Raw genomic sequence first — 27548 nt, forward strand, 5'->3', positions numbered from 1 at the left:
AAGGGGGGTGAAATGGAATCCTTATAGCATGTACTGTCAGAATATATATAGATGTTTATACCAAATTCGCTATTGTAGGTACCAGGCCGTACTAAGTCTTTTTTGACACTGCTTCATGGCTCTTGTTTGTTTAAAGAATTGCAGTATTGGTGTGCTCCCACTACCTTTAGCTATTTCTGGCATACCCCCCGGTTGCCTACTATTTTTATTAATGCTGAATAACTTTGTGCTCTCTTTTGGGGGTTTTTGAAATGTATTCTGAAGGTGCTTGGGTACGCTTTTTTTTCTTGTTCCATTTTCACAGCCACACAATTTCAACAGTGTATGTCAATGGCAGACATATGACTCCGTACACACTTATGGCCTGGTACTCACAAAGGCGAACTTGGTATAAACATCTATATATATTCTGAAAGTACATGTTATAAGGATTCCATTTCACCCCCCTTTTACATATGCACAACATATTGTTTTCACAGCCACACAATTTGAAGTTCAACAGTGTATGTCAATGGCAGACATAGTATATGACTCGGTACACACTTAGTATGGCCTGGTACCTACAAAGGCGAATTTGGTATAAATATCTATATATATTCTGAAAGTACATGTTATAAGGATTCCATTTCACCCCCCTTTTACATATGCACAACTTATTGTTTTCACAGCCACACAATTTGAAGTTCAACAATGGCCAATGACAGGCCTATAGTATATGACTCGGTACAGAGTTAGTACGGCCTGGTACCTACAAAGGCGAATTTGGTATAAATATCTATATATATTCTGACAGTACATGCTATAAGGATTCCATTTCACCCCCCTTTTACATATGCACAACTTATTGTTTTCACAGCCACACAATTTGAAGTTCAACATTGTGCCAATGACAGGCCTATAGTATATGACTCGGTACACACTTAGTATGGCCTGGCACTCACAAAGGCGAACTTGGTATAAACATCTATATATATTCTGAAAGTACATGTTATAAGGATTCCATTTCACCCCCCTTTTACATATGCACAACTTATTGTTTTCACAGCCACACAGTTTAATTAAATTGGTGTAGAAAAAATATAGCATTCTAATGTGTATTTTCGATTTAAATGTCTTATTTAATTATTTTCTAAATGTACTTTCCCTTTGGTAACATAATACAGTTTTAAATTAATAATTTTTAAACTTTTTTATTGAAAAAGTAATGAATATGTTCTGACTTTTATTTTGAATGATTCGCGAATGCCGGCCATATTGGAATTTTCTTTACTGTCGCTAGTTTCACACTACTGCAATGTATGATGGGAAATCATGTTTGACGTATGGCGGGAATTTCTTTAATATTTTCATCATAGGTGGACATTGAAAATCTCAAATACGTTTAATTTCTTAGTTAGCAATGGCGTGAACAAGCTCATTTCAGGCACTGTTTATCATTGTTGTGTTAATTTGCGATAAGCTCAATAGTATCGTTAACTGGCAGGCCTAGCTTCTAGCTACTTTGGATTGTTTATCGTGAGCATGCTAACAGGTAACTAACGTTAGTGGCAGTAAGTTAACTGCTAACTCATTCACAGTAAACGTTAGCTAGCACTGCGAGCTGTCAATTTGCTAACTTTACGTAGAGTTGGCTCGGCTACTTTCAGTTGGAAATACATTCATTCTGCAGCGGGAATTGATTCCGGAGAACAACTATCGCAATGTGGAACAAAGTGGAACTTCTAATCAATGATGATACAAACACTGTTCGTTTGGGAAATGGCTCAGCGCAACTTGGTGACGGCGCTTTGTACCAAGTTGACACGTTGGTAAAACTGTCCTCATCGGAAAACGTAAGTTGTTCTGTGTAAATTGTTGTGAATTGAAGATGTTTAGAAACACAAACGTATCATGCCACAGTTAGCTGACTAGTATTATTTCTCAGTATACTCCTTTCCACCCCCTTGCAGGCTGTGTCCAATCCAAAACTATGTGGCTCTATGACTTCCACCAGCTGCATCGTCGTCTGTGACACATCTGTGGTCCTGTTTGATTCAAGTTTTCAAACCGTGTTACTCCATCTGTACTTTGGTAAAGTTCTGCAATAATCGCCGCTTTTCATTTTGCCAATGAGGTCTGAGATGCTGCTTTATAATAATAATTTTGTGGATCTGTAGGTCTGGTTGTTCAGTCCTACTCAGCTTTCACTGGTTTCATCGTTTTGTTTATCAGTTTACCGTTACCCCAGTGGTTCTCAAAGTGGATTCCGATGACCCTTGGGGGTCCACAACCCATAGCCAAGTGGTCCGCAAAATAATTTGCTTTCAATTATGAAGTTGTGGTTTATCATTTTAAAAAATCATATCTATAGATGATGACCCTTTTTTTATGAATAAAACAAGTAACTTGTCTCTTTGCTCCCACCCACATCATCTTGAATCACTTAACAAAGAACCATTCCCACTGCTGCTTAGCTGATGAAAGTGGAGAAATGTTTAAGTCAGACCATGTTGTCAAGTGATGCAAAATCTAAAGTTGACACATCAAGTTACACAATTGCCAGAAAACATGATGGTGAACCTGGTCACAATATCAGAGAATACAAATGGCATATGCTTAATTTTTACGATTATGAGGGGGTCCTCATAATATATTTTATTATGAAGACCCCCACAGGGGGTCCTTGGAACCAAGAAAAATTGAGAACCCCTGGTTTACCCGTCTTACAATAGGCTTGTAACATCAAATTGGTATTTGTTTTCAGACACGTCGGTAGATGCTGTATGCTCAGAGGACAGTTTTTTGCTGGTTGGCGAGAGAAATGGAAATCTCCATCTTATTTATGTTCCTCAACAAAAGATTGTCATGACAAAGGCAAGAATCAAGCATTTCATTTATTATGAATACAAACATATATTTGTAGAAATGTAGGCTAAGCATGAACAAGGCTATTGTTGGACAGTACAATATCCTATTGGGCTACTCTGTGGAGTAACCGAATCGATCAGGAGGCGGTCATGCTGTTGCTATTTTAACAGGCGTTGCAGCAGTCTCCTTCCAATGGTGAGGAGTCTACCTATAAGAGTCTCATTCTTCAAGAGATCTCTGATTCCCCAGGTGTGTTACCATTTTACAGCCAGGTTAATTATGTGATGAACAGCCTATTGGGTCAACCACTCCCAGAAATGAGTAGGTGGTTGAGAGATGAGGGGTAGTTTTATTGCACCTGGTAATATGTCATGGTTGATCATCTTTATAAGAATGTGGTTTCTGCTTTTAGTGTCTGTGCAGTATGTGAGAATTAATTTGAACACACACAATCATCTGTTGAACAGGGACGTTCCTACTCATCCTCTCTGTTCAGGATGGAGTCTTGGTCATGTCTGGCCTTGACTTGGGAAAGGCCCAGAAAGGTATGCAAACTTAATGCTCCATTGGAACCAGGGCAGAAGAGTTTCATTTTTCATCCATCAAGTATATTTTTAAAACTTTTGCTTTGTTTTCTTTTTGTAGCCATTGACAACATGGACATTAAGACCCTGAATGAGGTACCCCCTACACAAACACACACACACACACACACACACACACACACACACACACACGTATTCATCTGTGTATTGTTATACCTCTTAAAGGAAAATTCCGGTTTTTAGCACTTTAAGGCCCTTTTTTGGTTTGTTTTGGTTGAACTAGAGTGGTGGACACCGAAATTTTGACGATTGGTCCTGTCTCGACTTTTCTGACTCGTTTTGAATCGCCTTTGACTGCTCAGGGTGGCTGCCAACAGGCATACCTGTAGTAGGCTACTCAAACATGTCCTAAAACAACCCTTAACGTTTGTTTTCAAAACTGTGCAACTCACCGAGTGGTTAGTGGTGTTCGTTGATGTTCCAAAACAAGTAGCGTAGCGAAATACAGTTTCTGTCGTGTTTTATTTGCCATTTTGTAAAATCTCATTGGTTTCTGTTGGAAGACTCATTGCACGTTGATATTACTGTGCCACCGTCTATGCTTCAGGTTCAAATATTGAGCGGAAGTTTTTACACGGTTGTGAGGTGTCTGAATAAATTGTTCCACAATAGGCCTAGCAAATAAGACGGCTGGAAATCATACATTGCGCCGATATATTTGCTTTTAATAGTCAACGAACTCCACTAACCACTCGGTGAGTTGCACAGTTTTGAAAACGTTAAGGGTTGTTTTAGGACATGTTTGAGTAGCCTACAGTATGCCTGTTGGCAGCCACCCTGAGCAGTCAAAGGCGATTCAAAACGAGTCAGAAAAGTCGAGACAGGACCAATCGTCAAAATTTTGGTGTCCACCACTCTAGTTCATCCAAAACAAGCCAGAGAAGGGCCTTAAAGTGCTAAAAACCGGAATTTTCCTTTAATTATTATATTTATGAATACCATTTGAAATGCTAAATGTATAGGAGACTGCTGGAATGAGCTTTGAAATAAGTTAGTTGAAACAAACTCACAGTAGAATCATACAGTCCTATGTGTTGATAGGAAAACAGTGTCCATCTTTTTGTTTGTTTTGATTAGTACTTTTGGAAATGCATTGTTAATTTTCACACTATGGAATGGCACCATGTGGCATTTCCAAGTTGTTTTCGTTGTTGCTTTTGTGAGTTAACACATTTGATTATTTTCAAAGCTCCAGGGTCTCATCAGAATGGATTTCTGCTCCACTAAAGAGATTCATGATGGAGGCTGTACAACTGCAGTGATTGCTGACCTGGACAACAGACTGCAGCTCCTTATTGGGGTACCCCGACTCATGCACTATGCTATGGCAGTGTTTAATGCAGAGGACGTCATGTCAACAGGGTTCCCACGGGTCATGGAATTTCTGGAATGTCATGGAATTTTGGAAAGTGTATTCCAGACATGGAAAGTCAGGGAATTTTATAATTTTTGGGGAAAAGTCATGGAATATCAGGGAATTTTAGCAGTTTAAAATTCACTTGCCAAAATACATGAATACCAATAGCATATATTTCCACACAGGATTAGTGTAGTTGTGGTTAGCCCAACTTTGTTTATTCAATGCCTATTTATTAATCTCCTGTTCTGAAAAAGTAAAAGATTCTTCAAAGCTACATAGCTGCTCTGAAATCTTTGGTAGATGTATTGTACCATTCATTATATAGTAGGTCATGGAAATTAATTTTTTTGTCAGGGAAAGTCAGGGGAAAGTCATGGAATTTTACATTTGAATTAGAGTGGGAACCCTTTGTCAATATTTAGCCTTAATTTGGCCAGTTACTGGAGTACAGAATTAGAATTCGCCAGTTACTGGAGTACAGAATTATTTATCAGTGATTCCTAATCTGGTCTGGGTCCATCAGGGCAAAAATGCATGTTGCAGATTGAGGAATCCATAGTGGAGGGTGTTCCATTATTTCCATTTATCCTGTGCTTTGTTGGTGATTTCCTCGTCTCAAGTTAGATGGTTAGATTCTGTTGGTAGTCAGATATTATAGTCCTATGCATTTTGAATAGGTTTGTTAATTTATGGAGCTGTAAAACTGTTTTAGGGGGAAGGAGGCAATTCTTTGTCTCAGTGGGAGATGAATCAAAGTCAGTTCTCTCTGTTCTCCACCACTGCTTTGGACTCCACCTTAACACCAGGTAATTACAGTTGTTGATGATTGCCCTGTCCCTCTTGGGATAATCTGACATAATCTGACATAATCTGACTCCTTATTTCCCTCTCTCTATACTAGGAGTTAGGAAGATTCAAGTGTTGGGTAATGTAATATATGTCTTGGATGAAAAGGTAAGATGTTTTCGCTTTCTGAAGTTGTGATTGTTACAATGGGCAAATGAATCCCATAGTGATATAAGCCAGTCTTCCTGGCAGTGCCTTGACACCTGTTCTCTTGTGTGCAGAACATGCTGAGCGTGTGGGATGTGCACTCGCTGGTCATGCTATGCTGCTGGCCTGATCTTGCCATCCAGGACTTTCTTCTCATGACGGAGGGGGATTCCGCATCCATCACATCGCAAGTGTCTTTTGACTTAACATCTCTGCTGTTCTTCATCTTTTTCTGTTTTGAATGACTTTGTTTCATTGAATGACTTCAACTTGAATTGCGTGTTTCCTTTGTTCTCCAAATAACGCAGGCAAGAGAGCACGAAGATGAAAATTATTACCCTAGGCACCATAGATGATAAACAGGTGATTGGATATTTTGTCACTGTACTCAGTTTAAGCAGCTGCCTACTTAATCACAGAATCAGTAATTGCCACGTATGTCCTCCCATGTTAATTGTTTTCAGATGAGAAGGCTTATGGTGCATTCACTGCCCTGCATGGAGATTGTGTATTCTCTGGAGGTCCCTGGGGTTTGTTGCCTGGTCCAGAGTGGCATGAGCATGGTAAGAGACTAGCTAACCAAAACAACATCGTTGTTTTGTTTTACAGCAAAGGCAAGCTGTACTGTATGCACGTTGGCCTCTACAGTACATACACAAGCTTTTTTTGCCATTAATGGCTCTTAAAAACATAGCAGGTTTTGTCAGTTTATTAGGAAAGTAAAATGTCAGTGGCTATGGAGATTCTAACTGTTTTTTTCTACTGAAGGACACAATTTATCTGTTGGAGGGGATTGTGGAACACCAAGAGAGGTTAGTGCTCAAACATTGTATGACAAGAAAATAATCTCAGCTCTGCTTTCTACAAATAGTGTCCTGTTGGAATGGAGTGTTCTGCTACTCTTACTTAAAGCAAGTGCTGGTAGGATAACATTGTCATTTGGCATTTCATTTAACATTGTCTTGTTTGAATGCAACAGTCCTGCCGGTGCGGTGTCGGCCATAGTAATGCGATGCTTCACGGAGGCCTTACCGGAGAACAGGTACGCTCAAATAGGAATTCTTAGTGAACGCCAACATATTTTTGTTTTTGTTTTCCACCATTGCACAGTAGTATTTCCAACAATCTTTGTCGTAATAGACCTGTTCTCTGTTCCTGTGTTTAAAGATTCAACAGACTCCTCTACAAACATAAGTTTGAAGAAGCTGAGCAGTTTGCCTTAACCTTTGGACTGGACGTTGAGGTGAATGGACCTATATTTTTGTACAAATGAGATCGGTCTGAATGCTGCTAATGAATGACCCTGCAACAGCATTAATATTTCATTAGATAAAATGCTTCTAAAGCTCCCTAGTGTTGTATTTGCAAGGCGTACATTTTCTTGTGTAAAATGTCTTATTTCTGTGCTTCCCTCATACTCAGTTGGTGTACAAAGTGAAGCTTGATGCTATTGGGGGGAAACTGGCCTGTCATCCATATGGCCAGCAGGACTTGACTAAATGGTCTGACCTAATAGAGGAGGCAAAGACCAACCTGATGAAGATTACGGTATTCATCAGTCTATTTCTACTTCCTTGTTGTTAATTGGGGCTTCTTTGCTCTCTTGAAATAGCTCTAAAATAGCACACATTTTTCATAAATGCTGTGTTGTGCTACTGCTTAGGATGAGCAGTATGTGGTCCAGTACTGTCTGACCGCTCTGTGGCCCACCATCGATGCAGCAGAGGAGATGCTGAGCTATGCCGCAACCCGTTTCCCATCGGCGGAAATCCAAATGGCGCTCGCTAAACTGGCAACCTTCTGCAGTCTCCACGGCCCTGACAACTTTAAGTATGTTCACTTATGTATTGGTCACTGTCTGATCCCCATAGTGAATTGGTGACAGGTGTGCCATACATGCTGGTCAATGTTAAAGATTGATTTGGATGAAACATTGATTTAGATGTGTGGGGGCCTTGAGAACGGTTTAACTTTCAGTATAGAGCTGTTTCACACACACACACACACACACGTCGTCTCATTCTCCCAAGTCACATGAGATGACGTGTGTGTGTGTATGTGTGTGTGAAACAGCTCTATACTGAAAGTTAAACCGTCCTCAAGGCCCCCACACATCTAAATCAATGTTTCATCAAAGTCAATCTGACGTTCTAATTTGTGTGTCAATGTTGATGGTCTGAAGGGGTGCATTGTGGATTGAGTTCCTCAACAGTGATGACTACCTGAGGTACATCTTTGGCCTCTTAAGGTCTGGGAACATCAGTGCTGCGCAGCATCTGTGGCTCCGACATGAGGTACAGTCATTTACTCTATATTATGTGTAATTACAAATCAGTGGTTTAGTGTTTCCCACAGAATTGAATTATATTTATGGTGGTAGGTTTGCAGAATTAACTTGAATGCAACAGTTTTTAGCAAATTAGCGCAGCGTGGTTATGATGCTAACCAGATTTAAGCACAATTTAGTACAACCTGGAAAATCATTGTGTGGTGGTCAATGTTGATATTGTGGTGGGCCGCCACAAATAAGTCAATGTATGGGAAACTGGTGCTTAACACACAATCCTCAATATAATATAATTTCAACAAGATTTATACTTGTACGAGCCATCAATGCCAATAAAACGATCAACAAGCTAATAAGGCTAATAAGGCTTGTTGATCGTTTTATTGGCATTGATGGTTCGCTTTTTTGTTAAAGTTTTAGTGAATTATTAAAAGTTGATTAGAAATGAACTCTTTGCAGGGTGAGTTTGTCCAGCAGTTTGATGAGGACACGCTCCAGTGTCTGCTGGGTTCAATCCCCCTGACGGTCCCATCCATGGAGCTCTGTCCCTGGTTCAAAGCCGTCCTTGCCCCGTTTGTGTGGAGGGTTCTCCCAAAGAGCCAGGTACTGTGTGCGCTGTTCTAATGTGCTGTTGGTGTCGGCACATGATGCTTATGTACAAGATTCGTGTTGTGCAGCCCAAAGGCCCCTTGTGTTTAGCATATTCTGTACTCTCTGTATCGACAGAAAATATTGGCAAGGTGGTTGGAGCAAAGGGCCAGGAACCTGGAGTTGACAGAGAAGGTATTGGATAGATGTATGCTAAATGTTTTTTGCCTTGACATACAGTATGATATGAGATATCCCGGGAATGTGTGTACCTAAAAATGAGTTTCTACCATAGACTGTAAAAAACAGGTTTCTACACACCAATGTCACCAATGCATTGTGTCACCAGGTTAAACTTGATTGTGTCTGTATATTGTTTTTTAATGTATGTCACTGCCTCTCTTTGGTCACTGTGTAGAATGACTGGCCACACAATGGACTAAAGATGGCTGAGCTCGCTCTCCCCTCCTCCATGTCAATGCCTCTGGTATGTTTTTAGCTGAGGAGTGATGGATCAGATATACAGCTGTACAGTAGTAAACAGTAGCTGTGTCTGGGCAATGAAATTAGAATGAGTAGAATGGACACGCCATGTCGAATGCACAATTGGAAGCAAATATTAGTATAATAAATTAATACATTTTATTATAATTCTATAATTATGTAATTGAGTATAACCTACATTTGTATGCTAAGTGTGATTGAGATGCGTTGCAAATTAGAGATTTTTGCTCCATTCTGTGGTGTCTATGTCTCTTTCCCTAGGAGGAGGACAGTGGTGTGGAGGAGATGGAGCTTCTTAAAGCTCTGGTGGTCAACCTGCGTCACCTGTGTGATCTCTATGTCAAATACAACTGCAAGCTCACGCTGTCTGAGTTTGAGATGGTATGAAGCCTTCGTCTACCTCTATATCTTGAAGATGTACATTGGCATGGATAAATCTCCTTGGATGCGAAAGTTGTATTTATCTTGAGTTCGAGATGAATAAAAATGAGTGTGAACATGTAGCTTTTTTGAAGAATGTTTGGTAGCCCATGCAAACGCGCAAATGTAAAGATCTGAACTGTGTGTTAAGGATGATCTGTGCCTGTGTCTCCTGTGTAGAGTAACACGCGCAGCATGGCCTTCTTGATGCTGGATAAGGTCCTGGCCCCAGAGCTCATCTCCTCCGTCATTGAGAACAGCGTGCGGCCCTATGCTTTGGAACAGAACCTGGACCTCAACATGACACTGCTGCTCTACATTAAGGTCCTCTAACGGTCTCTCTCTCTCCATTACACTGCTGTTCTCTACTCTGCTTCTCTACATTAAGGTCCTCTAACTGTCTCTCTGTCTCTCTCCATTAAACTGATTAATTACAATCTTATAAGTTCAGAGGTAATAAATAGCTACATGAATTTAAATGTGGAACAAAAATATGTTTTAATTTGGATTATACAGAATTTTGATTATCCAATTGGGTGTGTTATTTGGATTTTATACATTTAATGTGCGCAAATATAATTTTGGCAACCTTACAACCTCATTGTGCGGAACATTGTGCGGACCCCCTGCAATCTCTGGCGACCCCTAGGTTGGGAACCACTGCACTAACTCTCTCTCTCTCTCTCTCCATTGAACTTCCCTTTCATTTGCCCAAATTAAACATCAGTCAGCAATAGTCTAGTCTTAAATGAGAAGTTTGCTATTTTTCAACCTTGTGCGGGGAAAAATTCAGTTGAAGTTGATTACCGAACTGTCGTACAAAGTAGTTTGTGCCTAGGGATGGGCATCGTTAAGAAATTATCTCGATGCCATTGTCGAGTCTGCTTATCGATGCGATTCCTTATCAATTTGCATATCGATTCCTGTACCATTTGCTGAACACTTATAGGATTGACTTTGAGACTGGTTGGCTTTGAATGTCTAATTTAAAGTGGTTTTAGAGAATGAATACCAAGTGTGCAATATCAACACAGAAGTTGAATGCTTTAAAATTTCGTGCCGTGACGAATGGACGGAACGAAACGTTCGGAACCGTTAGTGGAATCGTTAACGTGTGTACGATTCCGATGGATCGGAACGTTTGGAACCGATTCCCAAGCCTATTTGTGCCACATTCGGTAATTGACTTGTGTGGACTTTCTTATTGCATTACAGGTATGGCAAAAAAACAGAAAAAGATTAAGACTGTACAAACAGCTTGATGTATACTGTTTCTTTACATTACAAATGAAGAGCTATTTTCCAAAATGCTATATCTCCATTTTTAAAAACATTAATAAGTCTTGTAATTTAAATGTGTATTTCATGTAATATCAATAAAATCTCAGTGGTGTTTTGATTGAGTAAATATAAATTGAATAACAATAACCCAGTGCAGTTCCACTGAAATTACCTGGAAAACAGATTTATGAAAATTCATCCTTTTTTTACATTGCCCCCAAGCCTCAATTATATGGCTATTTGTTCTGAATGCATTTTCTGGACTGCACCAATGGACGTTGTTCTGGTCCCAAACAAAAATGTTGACTAGTTATTATCCTAAAATAGACCCTTTGTTAAAAAATACCACCAAACCTCCGCTTTAACCGCTTGCCTAGTTGTTCTTGACTTTGCGCAACACCAACTGGGGTCTGATGTCATTAATGCCCCTTTTTTCCCGTCTTCTTTTTTCTTGTTAGGATCTGTCAGACTCTTGCAGTTCACAGGCCACAACTATCTTTTCAGAGTGGGAGGACAAAGCAGTGGCTATTCTGCGGTGTATGACCAACACAGACGTTAGTTACTTTAACACTAACAATCCCTCTGCTATTAAGAACACCAAAGCTTTCTTTTTTGTGACAACATAACTGGCACCTGACATGACACACTGATGGAGGCATGGGGGTGGGTGGTAACAGGGCTCACTAAGGACCTGGGAACTGTGGCAACTCTTTTGTCCGTCTTTGTGCTTTGCAAAATGGATTTTGAATTCTTAAAGTCTTCTAAAAATCACATTATATCAGCAGAAGACCCATTTGTTTTGTTGTACTGCAGCTGGTGATGGATGCTGTTCTGGACATCATGTTCAAAGCTGTGGTGCCGTGGAATGAGACCGTGGAGTGTCTGGTTCAGCAGTACCTGGAGAAGGAGCACCCCAAGTAAGTGAAACAGCACAGGCACACGTAGTAGAACAATAATGACACAAAGAGTGATCTAGTCAGGGATCACTTTCAGAGCAATTTTGAGAACAATAAAAAACAGACAGCCAAACAGAATCCATCTGTTTTTAGACCTCACATTCATCCACACGAAGGAGAGACTTATCGTTGGTCAGTATGGATACTCATTATTTTTATAGTTGTGGTTCCTGGTGTGAATGGCCCTTTAGATTAGGGTGTCCTTGACTGGAATCAGTCCCTTACAGGGCTTACAAATGTGAAGAGGAAGGGCAAGATGTTGCTTAATGATGCTGTTGCTTGGTAACTGGAGTCTTTTTTGAAAGTTTTGTCACTGCATCTTTTTTTTTCGGGGTCGGCTACCTTGCTCATTCTTGCATGCTGAGGTTTGTAAAGCTCAGAGGTGGAAATGAGTGTGTTTTCCCACAGACAGGAGCTCCTGAAGGAAAGCTATCGTTGCATGGAGACAAAGAAGCTCCTGAGCCACTATGGTGTTCGTAACCTCTCCCACTCAACTGACATTATGGTAAGGTTTCCAGAATGTTCCAAGCATAATAATAACTGTAAATAAATAAGTATTTCAGTTGAAGTTACTGTATGTCGAGCTGAATTGTTTGTTTGCTCTCTGTGCACATTTGTGTGCAGATGCTGGTGAGGCATATTCTGAGACAGAACCTCTCCACGTCTCTGGAGGATGCCCTGTGCTTGGCCAAGGCGTACCAGCTCAACCCCTCCCAGATTCACTACCTCTACATCCTCCAGCTCCTTGACCACGACAAGGTGTGCTCAGACCTCACCAAGAGTTTCTTTCCTCAAAGCCATCCTTAAAGTGATCTTTATAGTTTGGTCCTGTATGATGAACTGGATTTAACACACTGTGTCCTCTGTCATGTGGCTGGGTTTCTTCAGATGGATGAGATTATGGCACTGTTAAAACGAATGGACCCTGTGGAGGCTAAAGTGACAATTCATCGCCTTTCCAGCTGGGCAGCAATATTCCTCACAGACAAAGAGCACATTTCGGAGGAGGTGAGATTTTCTTTTTTAGGTGTACATGTACAAACAACTTTCATGATGCTAAAATCCTCATAGCAATGAATTTCTTAATCTACCAGTGTAAAACAGCATAGTTAGTTGTTCAAATGCTCATACTTTTTCCTTGTAGTTCCCTAAACCTTTAGTGAAGTTCAAGCATTAAGTCGATTTCTTTTTAAAGAAACCTATGAGCTTGACTTGTGTATAGACATGAACACAAGCATCACCATCAGCTCACTGAATGTTGTTTACACTGGTTGTGTTCTGGAACAGCATAAGAAAAAGAAGATGTTGGTCACAAAGATGGCGGTGGAGGCACTAAGCTACTTGCGGAGTATCCAGACAAGTAAGCCATGTTACTCATGTTAACCATGTAAGCTTAGTCAGATCTGTATTGGTGTTTGGTGATCTGTATCGGTGTTTATTTGATACTTGTTTTTGTTTTGTATAAAGTTATTTAGCAACGTGTCTCTAGTTTTTGTCTTATGCATTTGTTTGGCATTTTTCTATGCCGCAGGCTTACCAGCATACATGCTTTCCTGCAAGGGTCAATCAGTTAATAAGCTGGCTTCACGCAGAGGCCTAGTGATTTACACCATGTACAATGTCTGTGTTAGTAGTGAATCTGAGGAAGACCAGAAGGTCGAAATGTCATTCTTAAGCCAAACATGAGAAAATAAAGCAAGAAAAGCTACCAAGGAGTGTGCAGATTTCACTTCTTTAACATTTTAGATTCTTCTGTCCTGCACCTGGGATGTGCACAAAGACTCTCTCTAAGTGAGCCATGTAAGCTATACCTCGGTCGCCAACGCGCAAGCATCATATAAACCATTTTTTTCCTTTTGTCTTTTTTATAGCGGAAAACTCAGCTATGCAAATGGAATGTCTAGATGACCTCCAGAGATTCATGACCATTGCTCACCTCCAGGTATGCTCCCACATTGTAGTTTCTCCAACTGTCATCTGGACAGTGTGAATTGAGAATGACTAAATTGTGCTGCTTGATGAGAAATAGTCAGATTTTTACATTGTTGTTGTCCTTACCCAGGAGGACTTTGACGTCTTCCTCACACCAGACGAGTTGGATGACCCCAAGGTGCGCAAGCTGTTTGAAGAGCAGGTGTGCAAGGCCTACGAGAACACGAAAGGCGTGAAGCAGTTCGCCTCCTCCAGCCATGCTGAGGATGCGGCCAGGCCCTCTCAGGACCCTGGGGGCAAGAGCAAGAGCCCGGTCAACGGTCTGTCCAGCACCGCCACCTTCTCCGAGGCCGGCCTGTGCCGCCTGGCACGCCGCCTGCAGCTCACTGAGCAGGAGCTGTGGGCTGGCATGGCACACCGAGCCCTGGAGGCCGGCAAAGTGGAGAAGGCTCTCAAGATCCTCAGGTGAGGGGCCGCGGTCAGCAGAGCATGTCCGTACACGATCCGTACTGCGCATGCGCATAATCTTGCGCATGCGCAGAAGTTCAACGTCTTTTACGATTGGTTTTACGACACTACATGATCGGCTCTACGCTTGCGCGATTGTCAGTATTACCTATCCAGAGAACAAGAATGTATAATAACTCAAGTTAACATTGTTTGTAGCAGTATTAAAGTTCTAATAGTTAAATGTACATGTGTTAAGGAACCAACGGAAATGTATGGAGGCACGTATCTGATCTGGTGGAAAGAGGATGCAGTATTTTTATATATATAAATAGATAAATGCTTGATTGACTGTGGAGACATTAGTGTTACAGACCCCTTTCTTCGTTTCTGATGTTACACACTGAAATTGTGATTTACTGTAATAACTGTAATTCTTATGTGCCTGGATGTGTTGTAGCTGTTGGTAGTGATGGCTGTCCCTTATGTAACCCACAGAGAGCTCTACCAGCAGCATCCAAACTCTGACACGGGCATGGTTCTCTTCCGGGCAGCCCAGCGCCTGTGCCAGAATCTGGGGGATGATGTTCCCATGATCCTTCCTGAGCGGTTCAACCTGCCAGCAGTCATTCATCAGCTTGCCTGCCAAGCCGTGGCTGTCTGTGGCTCAGGTTTCGCAGTATTAAACTTCTTAGTCTTTTATAACTTGAATAGCAAAGGCCTACGGTGTACCTGTTTTTGTTGTGCCACTGTTTCCTTCTCTTAGTATGTATGTTTTTCAGGTCTGAAGAATTTGTCAGTGTGTATACTGTCTGTGCACTAAAGTATTTCTGCTCTACAGACTTGCTGCTTGACTGTATGGAGCTTAGCAAAAACACACAGAGAGCTGCAGATTTGTATTGCCAGTGTCAAATTGATGACGACTATGGCCTTGTAGCTAAGGTACATTGCTATGCATAATTGTGCAGACTTCAAATAACATTCAAGTGATATTGTGTGTTCATTTTCATATTTAGAAATTCCATTTGATCCTAAAATACCCCCCCCCAAATTCGTCGCTATATGAATCAGTTGTAATTAAAATCCAATGGGGGAAAAATGAATGAGAAAATGTTTGAAAATGGAAATCCATTGTGGTGCAGTCACTGTTTGATCTGTGTTAAGTTTAATGATCTGTCTACAGAGTCCCAAGCCTGATGGTGAACAGGAAGCTCGTCTGGAGTTGGTGTTGAACGACTTCTTCAGTGAAGATGGGATAGTCCTTGACCCTGTCACTGCCCTGCCTCTTCAGTACAAGATCTCCACCTGCCTCTTGCCTCTCTTCTCTGGTACTTACATTTACTCAAGTCACTTGGCACACTGTTTCATTCAAAGGAGCTGACAAGTGGGGTACAACTATCAAACTGCGCGAATTTGGGAGACCCATTTAGAGTGTTCTACAGCAATGGTGCATAAGCACAGTTAGATACATCTCCGAGATAAAGAGATAAGATCTGACCGGGCTTTTGCAGCAGGTGCCATTGGGGTGAGGGTCTCATGGGCTTTTTAGATGAAGTCGGGTACCTGCATGTGTCTAGCTGAATGTTACAGTCCCTGCCCTGTTCCATATCTGCTGTCAGGGCCCCCAACGAATACAACTAAATACAACTTTCCTCTATTGTTGTTTTTTTTTTTAGATTCTAAAATGTATCCTCTGGAAACATTCTCTCTGGCCTATTGTACTCTAAATGGGGGTAAGTTTTACAGTTGGTCTTACTGTCTTACAGCTTTGCCCCAGAATATATCACATGGTCATCTTTACACACTTACTTCAGATCAGTAGAAAAGTTCACGCTCTAGCACCATTTACACACAGTTAGCTGTTTAAGGGCTAATAGACGAGGAAGTTCATCTCTTGCACTATTTACACACAGTTAGCTGTTTAAGGGCTAATAGACGAGGAAGTTCATCTCTTGCACCATTTACACACAGTTAGCTGTTTAAGGGCTAATAGACGAGGAAGTTCATCTCTTGCACCATTTACACACAGTTAGCTGTTTAAGGGCTAATAGACGAGGAAGTTCATCTCTAGCACCATTTACACACAGTTAGCTGTTTAAGGGCTAATAGACGAGGAAGTTCATCTCTTGCACCATTTACACACAGTTAGCTGTTTAAGGGCTAATAGACGAGGAAGTTCATCTCTAGCACCATTTACACACAGTTAGCTGTTTAAGGGCTAATAGACGAGGAAGTTCATCTCTAGCACCATTTACACACAGTTAGCTGTTTAAGGGCTAATAGACGAGGAAGTTCTTCTCTTGCACCATTTACACACAGTTAGCTGTTTAAGGGCTAATAGACGAGGCAGTTCATCTCTCTGTGTGCCCGTTCTCCCTGTGTCACCTGGCCCAGATGAAGACTTCTTGGGGCCCTTGCTGAGCCCCCTGGTCAGCATGCTGCAGGTCCTTCAGGAGTGCAGTCAGCTGGAGCTGGGCCTGGGGCTCCTGCTGGACTCCTACATGACCATCCTCCACCACATGGCCTCCTACACCACCACCGCCGTCTCTAGTGACAAGGTCAGCAGGCCAGAGCCGGGGAAGCCTTTTTGAAAGTGCGGCCGCACATAGAGGTTGATTCCTATTCATCGTGAAAAATGAATCCCTGTATTTGTTGCACACAGAAAGCAAGGATGCAGTTTGAAGTTGATTTGCTCCACATCTGAATTTGTCTGACATGATGATGATGTTTGCCCCCCCCCCCCCCCCGTTTCAGACAAGAACATTTTCTTTCAAAAATGTCCTCACCTTGTTTGTTTGCTATTGAACAGGACCATGGGGAGAAGTGGCGTGTCAAGGTGAAGGAGCGCATCGCATTCGTGAGGCAGACAGCATTCTCAGCTCTTAATGTGATTGTCGTGTCATTGTTACAGAAGGTAAAGAACTGTTTCTCTTTGTGTTTGATGGAACAAAGGAGCTCTAATACTTTTGTTGTCTCTGACTTGTGAAATTGATTAATCTGGCTCAAGTACAACAAGAAAACAATTGCAGAGGGTGACCATTAACTCTTTAGAAACGTTGGGATGGATGTTGTGTGTAGTGTGAGATATTTACATGCCCATTACAAGAGATAAAGTCATTTGCATGCTTTTTAAAAGTACATTTATTGCATTGTAGGTTCTGAAGTGGAAGTTGGTAGACTTTGAATTGGCCATTGGGCTGTGCACCATCCTGCCAAAAGCTGAGGTTTTGGCCATATTGTGGAAGATCATCTCCAGTGCCTGGCAGAACTATGACAAGATCACGGTAATGTTGTTTAAAGTTCCATAAGAACATTCTCTATGCATAAAGCAAGTGGTCCATAAAGCAAGTGCTCACATGGGTATTTGTGCTTTAGGAAGTTGCCAAAGTTGGAGCACATATCTGCTGCATATATGAAGATGAGGTGGAGAGACAGAAGTTCCTGGCAGTGATAACTGATGCAGAGTGGGGCAGCAGACTTGGAAAGTTGGGTGTAAGCAAACAAACCCTGTTGAATAGATCTTTCAATCCTCTTATCACATTCCACCTGCAGCTGGTCAAGCATATGCCTTTTTGTTTTAGGTGTCCATCCAGTCTGTGTTCAGGCAGTGTCCTGAGACCAAGAGGAACCTTATTCCAGTTCTGGTTAAGAACAGAAACATCACCCCTGACATCATACTGCAGTACTGCAGGTAATCCCCTAGATCCAGTCCTAAGGCCGTACACTTTTTTAAATGAAATTCACCAAATACTTCCACAATGGTCCTCATACACAACGTTGGCTCTGTAAATGGGAAGCAAACATAGTACACCAGCCAATCAGCACGGCCCTCAGGAGGACTGAAGGGAGGGGTAATTTTATTGGCTGTATAGCTCCAGCATCAACAACATTTTTGGAAGCCAAATAGTGGCCTTTAAAAGTGATTGTGTTAAAGGTAGTGTAATGCCTTGCACAAGTTAAAGGTGCTCTGAGCGATGCTGGGTAACGTCACTTCTGTTGACTTTCAAACAAACAAAACAGAAAGCTAGCTCGCTACTTCCTTCCCGTGCTGCTCCCGTGCAATTGAAACTCTCCTAAACGCGCACATGTTTTTTATGGGCTAGGTTTGCCCAGGTTGTTTTTGTTGCCGTTTTTGGAGCCTGGGCTGTCCACAAAGATCGCGTTTTTTTTTACAGTGTATTCAGGACACAGACCGCTAGCGGTTGGTTAGGTGATGTTTGCAGTAAGTGACATGAAATGTTATAGCCTAAAAAAGGCGTGGCATCGCTTAGAGAACCTTTTAAGTTGGCGAGCCTATTTTGTATTGGTAAAAGAGCAGAGTTGTTTTCATGGTTCTGAACTCTTCCCCTGCAGCACATACAGACTAGATGGGGAGCAGGCCATCAACCTGCTGATCACCACCCTGCTGCTGCACGAGGACGGGGAGGCGGAGGAGGCCGGGGCAGGAGACGCAAGGGCAGGAGACGCAAGGGCAGGAGACGCAAGGGCAGACGGGGCTCCTCTTGACCCTCTGGAGCGGGCTCTGCAGGTCATCCCACAGCTCCACTCCACCAGAGACATCTTCGTCAGTCTCGATGCGGTCATCCCTAAGGTCTGCCCACAACTGTCCCACTCATCTTTATTTGCCATGCTATTCTCAATGTCTCCTCCTCCAGGTCATGGTTTTTTCTAAATTGGACCAGCAGACATTCTGTGGCCAGTTAGTGATGATCCAGAATGGTAGTGCTTTTTACTACAGTAACTTAACATTCTGATGCCATCTTCCAGATGCCAGATCCCATCACATATTGGCCTTCACTTGATCCCAGTAGCTAGAATTAAAGCTGCAGTTGGCAAGTCTGACAAATTGAAGGAACTTAGCCAACATTTTTAATGTTTACAACGCTCACGCCCCTCCCCCACTACCACCAAGCACCCCATCATCGATTTCGTGCTCGTCAGTGCGCACCAGACTGCACCAGACTGTCGGATCTCACACAGCCCTGCTCTGATTGGACCAAAAGAACCGGTAGCAGCTGAACATGACCTACCTATTTCAGTTCTAGAACTCAATCTGTGACCCACTCTTGAACATTTTGTTCACAAAATTGTGGCTTAAAGTATTCCGGCACTGTACCGTATCTCCGGCGTGTGGCTCATGGATGTGGTGGAAAAAAGAAAATAAACTTGTTGTAGATGCGCTTTGTCAAGTTCGAGTCAATTGAGTTCACTTACCAATGATATGAGAGGAACGCAGCTCTCATTCTAACTAGCCTAATGTTACTGTACCTGCAGAGCAGGGCGGGCCTTGGCCACACCTTCTGGTTGAGATCCGATGTAAAGATAGAGTGGAGCAAATAACGGCAGTTATTAGCCTATTCTCTTATTTGGTGAAAACAGTGGCACATGGGCAAGTTCGTTGTCAGCACTTTTGATCTTTTGAATGATTGTCATAATTTTTGTTGGAGGCTTAGGCCTAACATTTGTAGCATAAGAAAGAAGAAACATTTGGCTGAAGGTAGCCTATGACTGGGTTATGGTTGTCAATTATATCATTATATATATATATACAGTATACAAAAAAAATCAGGCTGTGTGAGTGGAGAAAGGTATAGAGTGTGAGGAGTGCAGGAAGACAGAATTAATAATGTTCACTGTGCTTTCTGTAAACACATTTCTTCTGCAATAGCACCATGGCTTTATTTCTTCTTTCAGTTATAGTCAGTTATCCTTTGCGTAAAGAAATAGGCTATACATTTGAACTAGTGGCCATGTTAAAAGGTAGCTCAAAACAGGTCAGACTGAATGCCTGGTACAGTATCATAATGTAATACAAAATACTAAACGATTTCTATACACACAGTCATCGCTGTGTGATTCAAAAATGCATGTGTGCACAAAGTGAAACTGTGTAGCCCCCCACCCCAACAGCAACAACAACAACAACAACAAAAAGTCTGGCACAGGATTTTTGTTTTTTTAAATGTAACCACCTGATAATAATTTATGAGTGAAGTTACATGTGTCCTCTTTGGCTGATTAAAGAACTTCTTGCACTTTTCATTTGTCTGTAACAACTTCAGCAGGCATGCTGTGAGGCTCACCACAATCTCTTAAAAGGAATCTCAATCTACGTGTTCTTGTCCAGAGCACCTAATTAACCGAACACCATTTCTCCATGTCACAGCTCAGCCCATACAACTATGAGAAGATTGAGAGGATTCTGAACACGCTAGAGGCAGCCAACGAGTGCACCAGCCTCTTCCCTCTCAGCCAGGTGAGGGGCTGATATCTTGCATCTCCGTACCGTATGGAGAGATCAGCCAGTAGATGATTGTTCAGCATATAATTCCTGTTTGAGACAAATGGATGATTTCTCTTATTTCATATCTGCGTTGACCACTTCCTATTTTGTGTCCACAGATGACCGGCCTGCTGCATCACCTTAAGTCATACCGCCGCATCTCCCCTCCCGCTGACCTGGAGAGCACCTACCTGTTTGAGAACTCGTTCGAGCTCACGCCTCTGGCCAACACACGGCTTCCCTTCCACATGTTGCTTGAGACCAATCACTTCTTCTGGAAGATCATCTGTGAGTAGCACAAATAGCAACCACACTGTTGTCTTATATCATCTCACCCAGTAATCCTGTTGCTGTAGAATGATCTTTTCCCCTTAATAAAATTAACGGTAGTTGTGTGTATCAAATATGATGGATGTCTTGGCCTAATATGTCAAGCTCAACATGACCCAAGGTCAGTCAATAAGCATAGTGACCCAAATTGTCTTCCTACAGCACCAGAGCTCAGTGAAGAAACCCTCCCCACTTTGTTGCTAATATGCAAACTGATGAAGGTAAAGTAAAACATATGTATTTTACATACGTATTTTATTACCAGAGTATTCAGATATGTTTTAACCTTACTGTTGTGTTCGTTTCATGTTTATTAGCTTTATGTTCCCGGTCAAAAATGACTCCTGCTTTGTTGTTTATTGTAAATAAAAATGTTTTTATCAATAAGTTATTTGAATATTACCTGCAGGTCACACACACAAATCAGACAGGGAAAGAGTCTATTGGGGAAAGGTTTCTGTGAGGGCTGGCATAGACGCAAGTGTGTGTGTGTGTGTGTGTGTGTGTGTGTGTGTGTGTGTGTGTGTGTGTGTGTGTGTGTGTGTGTGTGTGTGTGTGTGTGTGTGTGTGTGTGTGTGTGTGTGTGTGTGTGTGTGTGTGTGTGTGTGTGTGTGTGGAACACATAGGAACACATACTATCCACTATCCATCTGATCAATAAGTATGTGCCCGGACTAGTGTTGTCAACAAAATTATTGTTTCGATACCGATACGAAATCAAGAATTTCGGTTTCGACACTTTTTTTTTTTTTAGATTTGATTTGATTTGGGGGCCCCCACCACCTTGACACCATCAGTAATATTGAATGTAAATCTGTGCCACGTGTAGCTGAAATGCTTTGTTTTGAAATCGAAAGTGGGATGAACGCATTCTACAGCTTTAGAATGTATCACTACTTGCAATGTAAACTGAGTCTGAGCGAGTAGAAAAGTGTGTGAACCTTTTCCCACAACTAAATCGGGGAAACGACCGGTTTATGTCAGTTTTTATTCCGATACAGTGCTTCACGTATCGATGTAGCCGTGTCTTACACGTTAAAAACGGAAACCGATATATAGCAGGTAATCTTAACACCCCTATAGGCTACGGGAAGCATGCTTTGCACACACTGAAATTAAATGCTTATCTTTCTTTTTTTGGCCTTTTTATACCTTTTTAATGATAGGACAGTGGAGAATGACAGGAAGTGAGTGGGAGGGAGAGTGGGGGGTGGGATCCGGAAAGGACCACGGGGCGGGAATCGAACCTGGGTCGCCGGCATACGGTGCAGGTACCCCAGCCAGTCGCGCCACGGCTGGGACCTGAAATGCATATCTTACTGAAAATTGTCACTGTCATTCTTAAATGTATCGATACTAATAAAAATAGGTATTGTGACGTTTTTAATTTCAGGGTATTGCGATACTTTTGTAGTATCGGTACACACTAGCCTGGACTCAGTTTTGTACACTGACTATGGTCGCACCCATGGTTGGTCATTTTTGACCGTGTACACCACAGGTGTACAAAAGAAAATAAACATTGAAAATGATCAAAATACATTTTGTGTGTTCATATGCCCTGTGTGAACAAAGCCTCATGATAGTCGGATTAAATTAACAGTTTTTTGGGGAGAAAATAACAGAACACAACAGGAGGGTTAATGTGCCATTCCAGAAATCTCAGTCCACTGACTTCCCTCTGCCCCTCGTCTCTGTGCAGGTCAGCGTGGATAAGTTGTACATGCTGCTGGTGAATCATGTCTTTGAGAAGAGGCTGAAACCGATGATCATAGAAAGGGCCAAGAGAGGGCATTGCCATACCCAGAATGATGAAACCGATGTAGTGGTGAAAGCCATCTTTGATTATACTCTCTGCATCCAAAATCTGGAGCTGGCAGCTGCCACCGTCCATAAAATTGCCCAAGAGCTCCCAGCAGGTTGGAGCACATTTTCTAGTATTATTGTATGAAAAAATATCACCACTCAATTATTTATCCCATCAAGATTTGGAATGTTTTTAAACGGTATGTTTATTTGTTATTTACCTCAGGAACGGAGAAGACGGCATTTTTAAAATTCTGCTTGGAACTTGGGCACAAATTGCTGAAATCACCGAGTCTTGAGGTTGGATAGTTTTCATACCCAAACTCTAAACAGTTATTTGTACTTTGTACACATTTTATGGTGTTTCTTGGGTATATGTAAAACTCTGCTTTATTATTAATGTATTTATTTATTTATTTATTTTTTCCCTTCTGACTTAAACACTGCTGTTCCATCCATCAGGAGGAGGTGCGTGTGCGAGGAGAGACCATCATCTCAAAGATGCAGCATCAGTATCAGCGCTCGGCCATCGAGAACATGGTGATGTCCAGCCAGCTGAGCTCTCCTGAGCTACTGAAGCTCACTGGGCAGCCCGGCCGTCTCATCGTTGCCCTGTTTGAGCACAGCGGTGTGGAGGAGTGCATGAGGAACCCAGCTGGACACAGCTATCCTGGTGAGCAATGCTCTTACATAACTTGCGCCACTATGCCACTTGCATACTTAGGTCAAACAGAACTACCTCAGCCATTTATTGGCCTGACTTTTGCACTATTATATTGACTGTCTACTGTATGCACAATTGCACAATTTCAACCCAAATTTTGCTGCTCTTATTTCTTCATTGTATGTGCCTTCTTATTTACTTTTTATATTGTTTACTTGAATGTTATGTTTTGTCCGTGGACCTAATTGGTAAAATATGTCTTGTCTCCACCGTGGGATAGTGGGAAACGTAATTTCGATCTCTTTGTATGTCTTGACATGTGAAGAAATTGACAATAAAGCAGACTTTGACTTTGACTTTGAGCAGCAGGCCCACGGGCTTCTAGCCACTGGAACGGAGACTTGCAAATTTGCAGAGGTTTTGGATTTTCAACAAATGCCAACTGCCTATACACATTGAGAAAAACGGAGACCAGCTGCCATTCAGTTCTAATCAGAGTTTTGGGTAGAGCAATTGATGAAGTGAAACCTGTGGTGCGACGGCAATGTGAAAAAATAGCGTAGGCTTTGGAATATACTATTATGTTACCAGGGTGAAGGTGACCATCACTAAACAGAAGACACTAGACAGAAGTGTTGAATTGAAGGTTTTTTTTTATGTTTATTGCAAGAACAATTTTCTTTAAATGTGATCTATCTTCGTTTGCATCTTCTCAGATATTCATGCCATTGTTAAAGAGATTGCCACCATCAGTGGAATTGATCTTCTGATGGTCCGGAATTTTCTGCTGGAAAAATGGCTCTGTAAAATTGAATCTTCTACACAAACGGTAAAGTTTGCATGTGACTCAGCAAGTGTAATAGTTCTACAACACAATTCCCGTAGTTATCAACCAGTGCTGTGCCCGTACAAACTATGCCCGTTCCTATAGGAAATATATTCAACATTCAAGAATCACTGAGTGTTTTTATGTGTTTTATTGCTTTCAAAGTGGCCATTCCTCTTTCCAGTTTCTTTTCATCAAATATGGACGTGTGTCTTCATATACTTGGTACTAATCTTCCAGCCAGTCTAATGAAGACTTAACTTTTTCCAGGAGCACGACCACCAGGACTCTGTCACAGACATCCAGAGTGACCCAGACATGATGAGGTACTGTAATGGCAGTTATATGTACTGTAGACCACACAGAGATGATCAAAAGACGCTCTTATGTGTTAGGGGTTATGTCAAGCAGAGAAACTCTGTATTGAATGAGAGAATTGTGTGTGGACGTGCTCCATGTTGGGTGCAATGTGCTCTTTTCATCTTGTCACATACTTGCCTGGGTCTCGGGTGAGAGATGGTGTGACAACTGAGGTAGCAACATGTATTTATTATTACATGTGGCTACCTCAAACTCAGACCTTTCAAACTTCTGTCTGCTACATTGATAACAAACTATCCACTAGCCCTGGAAGTACACACAGAACAATTTATGTTTCTGTGTATGATAGACACTTGAAAAGGTGGTTGAAAGAAGCTATCAAATGGTTTAAAATGGGATTAAACAGGGTGTTTTAATAGATATGTATATTTAACCAAAGAGCCAGCACGGTCTCCTACACTGTAGCATTTTGAGGGAAGAGTGGCTTTTGGTTAAGTGTAATGAAAAACATTTTGAAGGAAGAGTGCTGTTTCTTTTGCTGTCCTAATAGCAGGATGACAGCCTGGATGCTTTTATACCTTTTTGCTGCAGCCTCTCAGCTGTCAATCTTCCGTGCAAAAGTACAAATTCAATTTTTCAGTGTCTCCACAGATCCTTTAAATGTCTTAAAACGTCTTACATTTATTTTTCTCTCTATCCCATAACAACAACCATTTCCACAATTACTTGTGAATATTTCTTCTCTGGTAAAGCCTTCAGGCCTCACTCAGTCATCGGACGTGATTCAGCAGCATTTCTTTGATAATTAGGCTACGTTGAAGGAAGAAGTATTGTGGGTTTAGAGGTAGTAATTACAATTTTGTACTTTATTATACTTGAAAAAATGTCACAGATACAGAGATGTTCTGGTGTACAGCATTACATCTAATTACAACTTCTCTAATGTAATGACATTGTAATGACACTAATTGAATCACGTCTACGCTGTTCTCATCACATCATTCCGCCCTCCGGTCCCATCCTTGTGCTTCTGCGGTCTCTTAGAGTGGTCTATCTGCTGCGTATGCACCCCATGGACATGGGTGCTCGGCTGCTGTGCCCCGTCCTGACCGCTGAGTCCTGGGTATGTCTACACACACTCACCGCTTCAAATAAGTGGTAACGACCTCTGATACAGTACGTAGTCACAAGACACGTTTGTGTGTGACGAGTGTGTTGCTCTACTGTTACAGCCTCTAGGGGGCGCTGGGTCACGACTGACCTTCGAGCATCGGAGTCGCGCCCTGTATTGCCTCAGTCACATCGCTGATGGGGCCACACTCGAAAGCCTCCTGCAGATCCCCAAAAACAAAGTCAAGTAAGTCGTACGTCTATCAACACAAAATTAGTAATACTTATGTTACAGCTCTGTGGTCTCATCCATGGGCATTATGGGATAGCCGTGGCCTACTGGTTAGGGCTTCGGGCTTGTGACCGAAGGGTTGCCGGTTCGATCCCCGACCCAGTAGGAAAAATGTGGGCGGGGTAAGTGGTTGAGTACTGCTCTCCTATGCCCACATCCACGGCTGAAGTGCCCTTGAGCATGGCACCTAACCCCTCACTGCTCCCCGAGCACCGCTGTAGCAGGCAGCTCACTGCTCCGGGTTAGTGTGTGCTTCACCTCACTGTGTGTACACTGTGTGCTGTGTGTGTTTCACTAATTCACGGATTGGGATAAATGCAGAGACCGAATTTCCCTCACGGTATCAAAAGAGTGTATATATATATACTATATATATACTTATATCTACACGATCGCTCAGTACTTTGGACTGTGCTTCCATCATCTCCAGACTGCAGTCTAGCAGGCCTAGCTTCTAACGTTAACGTTATCTCCAGACTGCCAGTGAATTCACCGGGTTGGTCAGTTGCTAAAGAACTTTGTTAGCATTGCATCGGTTGTAAAGACCCAGCTCTGTGCGCAGTTTTCACGGATCATCATTGCCCTTGGACATTTTCAGCTGGTTTGGAAATTGGACTAATTTTAACATCACTTTTTCCCCTTTTAAAATATTTTTATTTGTTTATTTGTTTTGTTGTCTGTCTTGTATGTCTTGGTGTCACGGGTACGCTGGCGACTACGCCGCTCCGTCCGGCATTTTTTGTATTTGTTATTTTTTAAATGTATTTGTCTTGTCTTGATGTCATGGGTACGCTGGCGACTACCCCGCTCCATCCGGCATCTTTTGTCTTGTTGTTATGTGTCTTGTTTGTGGAGCGCTTTGGATTGCACTATGTACATGTTAAATGCGCTTTATAAATAAATCTGACTTGACTTGACTTTACTTATAAGTATATATACTATATATATACTTGTACTTATACTTATACTAACCCTAGCTTTTTCCTTGGATGTACTGTCATATGTTCTTCTGGCTGAAGTTTCCCTTGAAGATACTGTGCCGTGTTGTTCTTAATGCAGTGGTGTTATTTGGTTGCTCGGCAGGCAGTACACCCAGTGCTATGTTTACCTCTCTCAACTGGAGAAGCTGAATATCCCCTACACCCTGGAGCTGTTCCTCAAAAAACCCAAGGAGGGCATGATCAAAGGCTTGTGGAAGAATCACAGTCATGAGCCTAAGGTCTTTTTTTTTCTCTCTCTCTCTCTCTCTCTCTCTCTCTCTCTCTCTCTCTCTCTCTCTCTCTCTCTCTCTCTCTCTCTTCCAGAAGTAGTGGTGTTGCATGAAGCCCAGGGTATCTCTGAGTGGGTCTCAAACTTTTTGAGTCATGACCTCCAAATGGCTTTTTTCTAGGTCATGGTGGCCCTTGAGAAAGCCAGTTTGGTCTGATTCAGTAGGCAGTCTTTCTATGCATCTGGACATTGTACAGTCAATAACTAATTGTCACAACATGACACATTGAATCTAATTAGGTACTTGGTTGAGTAATGCTTTACTATCCTGCCAAATCGAATAGTTGCTTTTGGAAGAACCGTCTGCATTGAGCTTGTTATTGAGCTTGAATCAATACCTGCTCCAAAAACCTGAAACCTGAAAGTGTTGACAGTGTAGCAATGAATAATGAGGAGTTACATTTATATTCACATTTTTATGGCACCT

At 41.9% G+C, this 27548-nt stretch overlaps 1 protein-coding gene across 1 annotated transcript in view; it reads left to right on the forward strand.

Moving 5' to 3' along the window:
• The first annotated feature begins 1328 nt into the window (after positions 1-1328).
• The window catches only part of kntc1 (kinetochore associated 1), a 30848-nt gene continuing 4628 nt past the window's right edge, over positions 1329-27548 (forward strand). Inside the window, exons 1-52 of the mRNA XM_076275818.1 lie at positions 1329-1832; positions 1950-2070; positions 2744-2853; positions 3018-3096; positions 3315-3392; positions 3493-3527; positions 4642-4752; positions 5525-5618; positions 5714-5766; positions 5880-5992; positions 6114-6168; positions 6270-6368; positions 6574-6617; positions 6785-6847; positions 6973-7048; positions 7228-7353; positions 7469-7635; positions 7988-8099; positions 8552-8695; positions 8819-8875; positions 9099-9167; positions 9446-9565; positions 9785-9928; positions 11344-11439; positions 11699-11802; positions 12250-12346; positions 12466-12600; positions 12730-12849; positions 13129-13201; positions 13713-13783; positions 13904-14238; positions 14719-14891; positions 15062-15162; positions 15404-15548; positions 15897-15953; positions 16615-16778; positions 17030-17134; positions 17376-17504; positions 17596-17712; positions 17802-17911; positions 18574-18811; positions 20387-20476; positions 20623-20791; positions 20996-21054; positions 22536-22752; positions 22866-22939; positions 23102-23312; positions 24020-24132; positions 24400-24455; positions 25495-25573; positions 25683-25807; positions 26936-27071. Coding sequence (XP_076131933.1) covers positions 1701-1832; positions 1950-2070; positions 2744-2853; positions 3018-3096; positions 3315-3392; positions 3493-3527; positions 4642-4752; positions 5525-5618; positions 5714-5766; positions 5880-5992; positions 6114-6168; positions 6270-6368; positions 6574-6617; positions 6785-6847; positions 6973-7048; positions 7228-7353; positions 7469-7635; positions 7988-8099; positions 8552-8695; positions 8819-8875; positions 9099-9167; positions 9446-9565; positions 9785-9928; positions 11344-11439; positions 11699-11802; positions 12250-12346; positions 12466-12600; positions 12730-12849; positions 13129-13201; positions 13713-13783; positions 13904-14238; positions 14719-14891; positions 15062-15162; positions 15404-15548; positions 15897-15953; positions 16615-16778; positions 17030-17134; positions 17376-17504; positions 17596-17712; positions 17802-17911; positions 18574-18811; positions 20387-20476; positions 20623-20791; positions 20996-21054; positions 22536-22752; positions 22866-22939; positions 23102-23312; positions 24020-24132; positions 24400-24455; positions 25495-25573; positions 25683-25807; positions 26936-27071 — 5901 coding nt within the window. The 5' untranslated portion in view covers positions 1329-1700. The remainder of the gene's footprint in view (positions 1833-1949; positions 2071-2743; positions 2854-3017; positions 3097-3314; positions 3393-3492; positions 3528-4641; positions 4753-5524; positions 5619-5713; positions 5767-5879; positions 5993-6113; positions 6169-6269; positions 6369-6573; positions 6618-6784; positions 6848-6972; positions 7049-7227; positions 7354-7468; positions 7636-7987; positions 8100-8551; positions 8696-8818; positions 8876-9098; positions 9168-9445; positions 9566-9784; positions 9929-11343; positions 11440-11698; positions 11803-12249; positions 12347-12465; positions 12601-12729; positions 12850-13128; positions 13202-13712; positions 13784-13903; positions 14239-14718; positions 14892-15061; positions 15163-15403; positions 15549-15896; positions 15954-16614; positions 16779-17029; positions 17135-17375; positions 17505-17595; positions 17713-17801; positions 17912-18573; positions 18812-20386; positions 20477-20622; positions 20792-20995; positions 21055-22535; positions 22753-22865; positions 22940-23101; positions 23313-24019; positions 24133-24399; positions 24456-25494; positions 25574-25682; positions 25808-26935; positions 27072-27548) is intronic.

This window comes from Alosa pseudoharengus, unplaced genomic scaffold (genome assembly GCF_046254945.1).
Source record: "Alosa pseudoharengus isolate Yale_2024_CS ecotype anadromous, Long Island Sound unplaced genomic scaffold, YU_APseudo_1.1 YU_APseudo_1.1_scf_9, whole genome shotgun sequence".
Classification (NCBI taxonomy): Eukaryota; Metazoa; Chordata; class Actinopteri; order Clupeiformes; family Clupeidae; genus Alosa; species Alosa pseudoharengus.